This window comes from Cyrtonyx montezumae, unplaced genomic scaffold, assembly GCF_038088225.1.
Source record: "Cyrtonyx montezumae isolate F1298 unplaced genomic scaffold, pur_monq_1.0 scaffold_17, whole genome shotgun sequence".
Taxonomy (NCBI): Eukaryota; Metazoa; Chordata; class Aves; order Galliformes; family Odontophoridae; genus Cyrtonyx; species Cyrtonyx montezumae.
The window spans coordinates 28,875,137-28,885,694 of record NW_027071903.1 but is presented as its reverse complement, the minus strand read 5'-3'; the positions used below and the strand labels follow the sequence as shown (position 1 = coordinate 28,885,694).

At 50.3% G+C, this 10,558-nt stretch overlaps 1 protein-coding gene across 2 annotated transcripts; it reads right to left on the bottom strand.

Annotated features, from left to right (window-relative positions):
• Positions 1 to 211: 211 nt before the first annotated feature.
• On the bottom strand, positions 212 to 8,165 carry RHCG (Rh family C glycoprotein). Of its 2 annotated transcripts, XM_065733986.1 has the most exons (10): positions 7,794 to 8,165; positions 4,293 to 4,479; positions 3,674 to 3,824; positions 3,382 to 3,529; positions 2,804 to 2,970; positions 1,981 to 2,118; positions 1,492 to 1,628; positions 863 to 987; positions 556 to 629; positions 212 to 463 (listed from the first exon to the last, which is right to left on the bottom strand). In XM_065733986.1, the coding sequence occupies exons 1-10, from the start codon at positions 8,002 to 8,004 to the stop codon at positions 398 to 400; spliced, it is 1,404 nt and encodes a 467-aa protein (XP_065590058.1). In that variant the 5' UTR covers positions 8,005 to 8,165; the 3' UTR covers positions 212 to 397. The 2 variants fall into 2 exon arrangements, 1 of the variants encoding a protein (XP_065590058.1); XR_010622038.1 differs by lacking the exons at positions 212 to 463; positions 556 to 629 and adding an exon at positions 1,251 to 1,392 and having other exon boundaries at positions 904 to 987.
• Between the last annotated feature and the right edge of the window lie 2,393 nt (positions 8,166 to 10,558).

The following is a 10,558-nucleotide window of genomic DNA, read 5'->3' as shown; positions in this document are numbered from 1 at the left end:
TCAGGCAGCACGACATGGTGGCTGAGTGTGGAGCCAGGAGTCGGACTGGATGATCCACACAGGTTCCCTCCATCTCGGGACATTCTGTGACTCTAAAAGCAGGCCTTGAGCTCCCACACCCCGCACCATTTACTCCAAATCACAGCACAGGGGCTCAGCCCTGCCTGGACACCGCACCCCACATCCCTCCACCCACACCAGGGGCCTGTACTACGAAAAAGAGCCACACTTTTATTTTAATCACAGCAACTAACGACAACACTGAGCCAGCAGAGAAGCGCTCCCCCGCCACGCTTTCCCCACGACGCTCTCTCCACACGGGCACGGCGCAGAGCATGGCGGCCGCCATCTTCCCGCCCTCCGGGGCCGCCCCGCTGAGCGGCGGCAGCATGGCGGCTCAGGGCGAGGCGGCCTTGTCGGGGTTGTGCATGTGGTACGCGTCGCTCTCGTCGTCCTCGGGCACCTGCGGCGCGGTCCGCTCAGCTCCGCCGCCGGCCCTCATGCGGAGGGCGGCAGCGCCATCTTGTGCCGCCCGCCGCCCCCGGGCATCCTCACCTCCCAGTAGATGTCGTCCTCGAAGCAGTTCTCGTCGGCCGCGTCGCCCCAGACGGGCAGCTTGAGGATGGCTCCTAGAGCGGGGCCGATCGGGGCTGGGGTTTGGGTTTTGTCTCCCACAAACTCCCACCCCATCTCACTGCGAGCAGAAGTGGGAGCTGTGGTCTGACTCGCGCTGCGGGTTTGTGCCTTGCAACACAAGTAGCATTGAGCCGTCCAGCCAAGGATGGATATCATCCGCAATTACGTGGATGCCTCCATTTCAGCTGCAGGCTGTTGCTTCTCCACACTTCTCCCCCTTGCTTACCCACAAGGGTTCCCCCAGCAAAAGCCATCAGCAGAGAAACAACAATGCCGGCCGCCTGGAACCCTCCCTGCATGCTGGGTGTCCGTGTCTTGTAGCTGCCAGTGAAGTCAAATGCCTTGATAAACCTGCATAGGGTAGAAATTGTGAGAATTGTTTCTGGTGGGAGATCTTCCCACTCCGTTATGCTAAGCCAGGGTAAAGGAACTTTGTTGCCCTGAGCCCTCGAGGACTCCTCCCTAACCCCATCCATCTTCTGCAATGGACTAGGAGAGAGTTGCAAGACATAAAACACAGCTCACTTCCTTCTTTCATGGTTCCTGGCAAGGTCTTACCTAGGAAGAGTCCAAAATACAAAAATTGATTTTGTGTTTCAGAACTTCAGACTTACCTGAGCCCCAGAACAATGCGGGGATAAAAGGAGGAGCATTTCCGCATCCCCTGTGCCCCAGAATCCTACCAAGGAGCAGAGGGCTATGATTCACTTTTCGGAGACACCAGGGGCCAGCGCACCCCATGTGAAAGAGATAACACTGAACATAGAGCAAATGTTATTAATTGTTTCTCTCTTCTACCCCGAAGAGCCCCAGAACTGCCAGAAGAGCTCTTGTGGAAGTCTCAAGCTGTCTTACCCTTCCTTTCCATATACATCTTCTGTGGCTGCAGCCGCAGTGATGGCTCCCACAATGCCTCCTATAAGGCCTGGCATGCCGTGGAGGTTGTGGATGCCACACGTGTCCTGGATGTGCAATTTGGACTCCAAAATAGGCTGAAGGAAAGGGAGTTAGAGAGAAATCAGAGGAATAAGTGTAGCCCTGGAAAGGACAAGTTCCTTCCAAGGAGGACTGGGATAAGTACGGAAAGAAGAGTGATGTTATGTGTCCCATTATAGAGCAAGGGACTTGTAGAAGAATATGTGAAATGAGCTCAGGACAAAATAATAGCTCTCTTCTACGCTCCTGTTAGGAGACTGAGCCTTACTTGTCATTTTGAGGCAGAATATGGAGTCAGAAATGCATCCCCATAAGGGACAGTGGAAAGCAGGAACCCTCAAAGGGAGTGAATCCGTTCCTGGTCTCCTCAAAAGAACCAGGGCTACAGACTCCCAGAGCATCACTCACCGTGAGGTAGACATACCCCACTGTGGACACAATGCCACAGATGAACCCAACAATGAGGGAGCCATATGGAGTCAACATCATCTCTGCACTGGTGCCCACAGCCACACCACCGGCCAGTGTTGCATTCTGGATGTGGACCTATGGGAATAACCACTCTGTCTTGGCATCTCAGAGAAATCCCAGTTGTTCAAAGTGGATGCAAATGGAAAAGCAGGAGAATCAGCTCTGAAAATGCTTCCAGAGTAAATATCAGGGCCCACTTTCCTGCTCATTGGTGAAAAACAAAAGGAGAAGAACAGGCAGCCTCTGTCTGTAGCGCAGGCACACATAGACTCCCACTCTCCATACCACACACATTCTTTGCATCCACCAATCTGGGTGGGGAGTTGTGATGAGATGGAAATTGTCTCACCCATGTGTCACGCCAGCTGTGCTGTCACACACTGTGCACCCACACACATAACATGTACAAGTCAGCCCCCCGATTGCTCACAAGCTGCTGCACAGGCCCTGCTCAGTTTGCTGGAGAGTGCTGCCAAACATGGCTCTGCATTACGCCCATCAGTAGCTCTCCTGGGAGGGCAAGTCCAGCCCTTGCTGTGCCTTTGGTCCTTCACATGAAGGGATGGCACCAGCATGCACTGCAGAAACATCAGGATTCACTTCCCACCTGCATTTTCAGTGCAGCTTGATTTATGGCTGGAGGTTCAACACGCTGTGAAACCCAGTGCAGCAAAGGACAAGTGTCACTCAATTTTTATGCCCTTCGTCAACTTCATTGTGAGTTCCCTGGGTAGTATAAAGCCCTCTGCTCTCTGCTTACCATGTCAAGCTTGCCTTTCTTCTGCAGCATGCTGGAGAAGGCCATTGTGGTGAGGACACAAGCAGCCAGGGAGCAGTACGTGTTAATGGCAGCCCGATGCTGGGCATCCCCGTGTTCAGAAATGGCTGAGTTGAAACTGGGCCAGTACATCCACAGGTACAGAGTACCTGATAGGATGGGAAGGAGGTAGCAAAGAAGAAAAAGGGAAACGAAAGAATATAAAGGTTGAAAATATATAAAAAACAAAAAACAACCACTAAAGGAAGATGTTTCTGTGGAGCAAAGTTAAATCCCCTGGTCATGATGCCCCAGAGCTGTGCCCTCCATGACAGGATCAGCACCAGAATGAGCTTGAAACAGAGGGGAACCAAAATGCTGCTTTGTCTTCCCAGGCACCACCTCAGCCCAACCATTAGTGAGGGGAGCTGAGTAGTTCTGAGGTATTGAAAAGTGGGATGCAGAACTTCTTGGCCCCAGGTCTGGGTTTTGGTCTGGTTTTCCCAGAGACACGGGAGGACAGCTCTCTGCAACTGAGTGGTACGCAGATACCAACGCTGCAGTGGCTGTGGCTAACTCACCGATCATAGCAAAGAGGTCAGAGTGGTACACAGAGCCTTCCTTGTCTTTACTCTGCTCCAGGTTGGGTCTGTACAGGAAACGTGTCACGGTGAGGCCAAAGTAGGCTCCGAAGGTGTGAATGGTCATGGAGCCACCTGCGTCCTTAACCTGCAGCCACGGGAAAGCAGAGGTTCATTTCTGGAGTCACCATTTATTCTGGAGGTGTGGTCTACATCCTGCGCAGCTTGTCTACCCGTCTGTCTTTCCAGTCCACACTCAGTCTTGGGGAGAAGGGGTCTGTCTAAAGCTTACGTGAAGCAGGTTGAGGAGGATGTATTCATTCACCGCAAAGAGTGTGACTTGAAACAAAGTCATGATAAGGAGCTGTATAGGGCTGCTTTTGCCCAGGATGGCTCCAAAGGCTATGCACACAGAACCCACGCAGAAATCAGCATTGATCAGGCTGTAAAAGGGGAAGGAAAATTGTGATTTTATAAGGAAATACTATTCCATAATAACTCACCCACACTGAGCTCTAAGAGATCCCACTGTAAGGCATATAGTCAGTTAGGAGCCAGCCCTGGGTTTCCCATTGACTTTTCTCTCATCTTGACATTTTGTCCAGGTTTGGAGCTTTCCTCCAAATCATTTAAATAATGAGGATGAAGGATCTTATGTGTTCTTAACACTGGGATCTGTGGTGCTCTGCTTGGGTACTAAGAGCTGGCACTCATCTCACTTTTCTCACGTAACAGTACCACCACTGTAGAAGTACTTTTGGACTAAAAGGCGGAAAGCAAGTGGGGTTGTGTGGAAGGAAGACTGCATTTTGGAAACTCTAGCATAACACAGGGACAGGCACTGACTCTCATCCCAGCTCTTCCACTGCCCAGTCAAGAGATGGCATCCCAGAACCCATATCTCTCCTTACTTTTCCACGCCAATGAGGATCTTCCCATTCTGGAAAGAGTGGAACCAGCCTTGCATCAGGAGAGCCCACTGGATCCCAAAGGCAGCAAGGAGGAAATTGAACCCCACAGCTCCAAATCCATAACGCTTGAGAAATGTCATGAGGAAGCCGAAGCCCACAAAGATCATCACGTGAACATCCTGGAAAGCTGTGCACAGGGAGGGAATCATCAGCTCTGAGGGGAAGGCAGGGTTGTGAGTGTCATTTGAATTTGGCAGTGAAAGGAAACAACATTAATGACAGCAAGGAAAAAGTTCAAGGAAAAATGTGTGCATTTGTCTCGTGTCCTCCCATTTCTAAGTCTGAAAATGGCTTGGCTTTTGGAAGCTGGCTTTCTGATGAACAGGTTTGGGTTTGAAAGCCAAATGTGTTTGTTGCAAGCTATGTGCAAGAGAAAACTGGACATGAATAGGGTGTACAACGGAACACTTTTCTATTCAGATTGTCTTTCTTTTTTTTTCACATTTAAGAACAAAAAAACACTCAGAAAATGTCACATACAACAAACAGAACTGATTTTTGTTAAAACCACGAGTGGTTATTTTGAGTAAGCCTATGCAATATAATCCTGGCAATGGCTCGGAGTAAGTGCTTAGGGGGAAGACAGGAACAAGGGAAGTTTACAAATGCATTTTATTTGCCATTGAAATCAATGGCAAGATACCTTTGCTATGAGGATCCCGCCGTGGGAGATTTTGAGTGTTTAAACCAGAGAGATTCAGTTCTTCCAACAAGTCCTCATACCTGGAGCCCCTCAGATGCCCTTCCCTGGGGGGAACTGTACCTGCATGAGCCTCTTGAGGGAAATTCTTGGTGCGATAAATCTGTTGTACTTCTTAATGCTAAACGTTTATTTCAGATAAGCATCACTTTGCAATTAAGTGAGCTGAAATACTGCATAATTACAATCTGAACCATGCAGACCATCACACTGGAGGCCACTCTAGTGAAAAGAGATGTAATAAGCCCAGGGCAGAGGAAATTTGGTGACTGAGGATCTGCTGTGCCCCTGACCCCATGCTGAACCTAAGGGTCAGCAACTCTGGACTCCCTCCTGCGGGGATGGTGGGGCTGTACCTGCTGCCTCCACTACTCTCTGGGTGAGGATTTGGGTGTGTGCAATTGCAGAAGCCTTGGCTTCTGTCCTGAGATGCTTTACAAGATCTTGCAACTTGTGTAAGGACGAGCATTTGGACAGGCTCCAGTGATGCAGTGTCAGGTTGCAGAGACAGGTTAATTTGTTTGCTTTCAAAAATGCCCCCACACCTATGAAATTACTCATGAGAGGTGAAGAAGATTAGACCTGCATGTGACCCTGTGCAGTACAAGTGCCTTCATGTAGACTTCTCTGCGTGTCCTAAGAAATGGTTGTCATAGTTTTCACCATGTGGTCACACACACTTTCCTTCTGTGGCTAAATTTTTTCTCATCACCTTTCTTTCAAGCCTAAGTGGCACAATGCACAATACACAACTAGAATTATCTGCACCCATTTGCATTATATATATTCTTAATTTCACCCTGAAAGCAGAAATACTCAGGTCAGAGTTAGGGCTGCAGACTGTGTGTCCTCTGAAAATACTGCGGATTTCCACCTGTGTCTGACACACTGTAGTTGCCCAGGAGGAAGGGCAGGCTTTTCTTCAAACTGCACCCAGTCTGAAGTGCATTTCTAAATCTTGCCTTTGTTTTCCCTTTGGAAGAATAACACTTGTGTTGCAGGCAGCCCAGGTGCTACCATGCTCAAGAGGTATTGTGGCCTCGCTTTTGTGAGAAGGCAATTGCAGTCACTATCCAGAGGAGTTGTTTGGGCTTTGAGAATATTACCTGTGCTGCAGTATCTCATTTCTTTTCCCTAGAGAGCAGATGATTCACTCACTATGGAGTATCAATGTGTGATTATAAATTAGAGGAATGTGTCATGTTGCCTGGAGTTGAACTGGCAGCCCTGGCAATGGGCACCACTGACATGACCACACAAACATCCTACAGTAAGTAATCATCTCAGGCTGTCACTGCTCACCCACTGCAACATCTTTGGACTCCTACAGGCAGTAGCAGTTGCAGATGTGATAACACAAATGATCCTTGGGTGTTTAGCCATTGCATTCTCTTCTAAACAAAGCTGGATGGATGTGGATCAAAACGCTCAGCTTCTACCATCTTACCATTTTCATCTGTTTTTGTAGAGAGATTTTCCTGATTAGATAACGGAGGAAGAAAAAGCAGAGCTTCGAACACATGAGCCCTTCCTCAGGTTTGAAACAAACCTAAACTAACAGCTGCTCTGAGGATGATTTAGCTTTCTGAATCCACTCAGCCACTAAAGGGGGGAATATTTGGCACTTCAAAGTGGAGATGAAGGCAGTATAGATGCAGTGTCCTGAGCTCCTACGGGATCATTCTTGACCTCTCTGCTGCCCTGCCAGCCTGTCAAAGATTATACCAGCACTGGGGCATTGCTGCTGCTTCATGCTGACCTGTGTGGGTACATCCACAGGCAGTCTGAAATGGGAGCTCAGGGCAGCCATGGCTCACACTAACCAGTTGAGCAGCAAGTTTCTGCAGGCAGATCCTTCTCTGAACCAGTTAATCCTCAGCAGCTACAGGTTTCTATAGCTCCTTTGATTTATCAGGTGTTCTTTAATGGAAATATTCTAAATAGATGCGTGACTCAGGCCTATTGCTTCCTTGGAAACAATTGCCTACAGAAGCAGCCTGTTCCCATCACAAAGAAGATGACCAGAGATCAAAGCCAGACAAGTATACCACCTGGCCAGAAAAGCTTTGACCACCTGAGCAATCCCTGTGTCAATAAAGCAAGAAGGACCATGGGAAGCTGGCAGGTTAGGGTGACTCTGGCATCCAAATGGCAGCAGCTATAGGGTAATTTGCTACTGAGAGGGAGGATGTAGGAAAAGGGGGAAGATGTCACAGGATCCCAACAGCCATTCCTCCATATACATGAGAAAGCTGAGGGAGGGGGCAGCAAGCTGAAACTTGCAGGGTGCTGGGAATATGTCAGCCCTGTTCCCGGAGAAAAGACGTCACATACTGGCAGCACCCTGTCAGCAGACCCCCGGAGCACTGGAGGGCCACAGTGTTCTTCTGTCATTCTTTGGGACACTCCAAAGCAGCATCAAGGTGAAGCCCAGCTCCCCAGCAATCACTGGAGACTTCACCTTTGACACATTCTGTCTCAAGCCAGACTTAACTGGGAAAGAAGGGACTACTATCCTGAAACCTTCCTATTGCCTTTTCCCAAAACCCTCGGGGCAAGAAAACGGGATGGGATGGGATGGGATGGGATGGGATGGGATGGGATGGGATGGGATGGGATGGGATGGGATGGGATGGGATGGGATGGGATGGGATGGGACGGGGCCGGATAGGGCAGGATGGTGTGGGATGGGATAGGACAGAGGCCAGACAGCACCATGACTGGGCTTCCTGAATACTCACAGGGGTATCGGAAGTAGAAATCATTCTCAATGTCACTGGTAATGTTCATCTCATGCTTCTCTTCCTCCCAGTGTGCATCAGCTTCAGGGCCGAAGTGCACAAAGACACCGAAGAGGACGATCATAGCCACCTCCCAGAGGAGGCAGACGAGCGGGAGCCGCCAGCGCATGTAGGTGTTCTTTGTCATCCCCTGGTGCCTCGGCCGCTCCATCCGCAGGGATGCCTGGGGCCCAGCACAGTGTGTCAGCTCGTGTCCCCTGTGCCCTTGGAGGGTGACATATATATGTTGGGGAGTGCAAGGTGGGGCCCAGGGAGGTGCCTCCAGCAGGATCACATTTCAGATGCGGGAGGCTCCAGGCTTGATCTCTGCGCTCACCCGGGGAGGGGAGGAAGGACGAGGCTCCAGCACCTCTTCTCCCAGCGGCTCGCAGCTGTAATGAGCCCTGCCTCCCAGGGACTCCTAGCTATGGAGCCTGGGTGTCCAGCCCCCTGCTCTGTCCTGCCCCACACCCCTTCCTGTCCCCTCCGTGGAGCTGGGCCAGGCATCCTGACATTGCCACCCTGGCTGTCTCCCTCCCTGCATCACGTCCTGTTCCCCTCACCCCTGGTCTGGCTCTGCAAATGACCTTCTTGCAACACCAGTACCAAGCATACCATGACAGCCTGAGTCACTGGGCAGAGATCCTGCTCTTTGTTGATGGAAAAGAAGTCTGTGGGACAGTCCCAAGAGGAAGAGGAAGATAGATGCTTTCAACCAAAAGCCAAGATCATGCACAGGCATGCAATGAATCTGCCAAAGCTGCCATATATCTACAGGGATATAGAGCTGACACATCTCATAATTTCCTGGTGGTTTAACCAGCTTGTCCTCTTGGCAAGATAAGCCAAGCTGGTGCTGCATGGACCAGGGCAGTGCCCTGAGATGGTGCCAGAGAGGGGGCTGGAGACCTTGGCACTACAGCCCTCAGCTGCAGGCTTAACTTCCCCTCCTCTGGCATAGGGCTTCCTTTAGTGTTATCTTAAACATAACCTTCCTTTTTTCCGGGGTTTTGAACTATGTGTTCCTTCCCCATGAGCCAAGTCCTTCAAACGGATCTCATTCCCTTCCTCTGCCTGCAGATCCAAGAGATGCCTGTCAGTCTTCCAGAGATGAAAGACTGCAGCCCAGGCAAGCTGCCCGAATTTGCTGATGGCATCTAATTGTGGCCTGCAGGCTGAGCAAGCAGCACTGATTTCTATGTTGATTAGGCAATAATTTGAGTTTATTATTATTTCTTGTTTCCTTTCTCCTCAAACTGACAAATGGCAGAAAAATGCTGGGGATGATCCTGAAGAGACTGATGGTTACACAAAATCACTGTCAGATCTCATTTGGGCCCCATACAGGGTTTTGGAAAGAGGCTTGGAAATGCAGATCAGGTGCAAGGAGCACTTCTCTATGGCAGAACAAGCCAGCAATATGTGTGCCCTGTAGGGTCACCTGAGAGTAGAGCAGCAAGTAAGCTGTGATGCTGCCCAGCTGAGCTATCTATGGGACATTCACTGGGCATCCCACGACCCGTGTTTTTATGCAGAGCAGTTGCAGCTGTGCACACCAAGACCTTCAGCCAGAAAGAAGCTGAACCTCAAGCAGTACCGGAGCACTGATTGCCAGAAGCACTGTTGATAGTTGTATGTTCTCCTGACAGGCACGTGGCAGGACCAGACTTCAACCCTACCCTGCAGTAGCTCTTAGAAGTCTTGAGAAAGGAAACACAGAGGCACAAAGGAGCACTTTACAACATAAGGGAACTTGCTGTACCCTGATAGCATGGTCACTAGCAGTTACACTGTATGGTTATGTTTCAACAGAAGAAACCACACTGCAAAACTTTCCAGTTTGGTTTCTCACTGAGTTGGCCATGTCTCCCAAAAAGCAACATGCAAAGCCCTGCCCCTGCAGAGCCCTGATGGTCCTGCATGGGCTATCCCGTGGCAGTAGCCCTGTCTCTGCCTCCCTCCCCAGTCTCTGCAGGGAGAGCGCATAGGATAATAGCTTTCCCACTGGTCTGATAGTCTCACCTTGCTGCACTGCCTTGCATGGCCCCTTCTTATCAACCTGCAGATCATTGCTGTGCCTCTGCTGGCCTGTTGGAGCTGCCATGCTCTGCTGGCTGCTTGCACTCAAGGTTCACCCCTCACTGCTTCTACCCACCCACAACTTGGGAACCTCTTCCAGCAGCTGCTGCTCTCAGGCAATACTGGGAACTCCACATCAGGGCTGTCCCATCGCATCCAGTGCCTGTAAAACCAGATTCATTGCAAGCTGCCCTTGCTCTCCCTCACAGCAATTAGCACCCTTAGCACTTCCCCGTGAGTATATAGGTGACTGTAAATCTGGAAGGGAAAGATTTCCTAAAGAAATCATCTGGTTGTGCAGGGGACTTGGAACAGGTCTGTTTGTCCTTCTGCTCTGGGACATTGGACTGGGCAGGTCCTGGTTGCCTTGGGAAGACTCTGGGTAAGGGTTGTACTGTACTGGTCCCAGCTGGGTCTCTCCCAGTTTCTCAATTTTATGAGCACTAAAAATATTTAAGAGACATAAACACAAAATCTGAAGTGCCTAGAAATCCCTCCCTCTTGCCTGGAGCCCTCTGGCAGCTTTGCCCAGGAGAGGAGGGCATGGGGGCTCCTTGGTTCACTGCAAACTGTCCCAGCAGATCTTATCACCATCAGCACTGGAACACGGACACTGGTCCCAGAGGTGACCTCAGAAGGTATGTGCC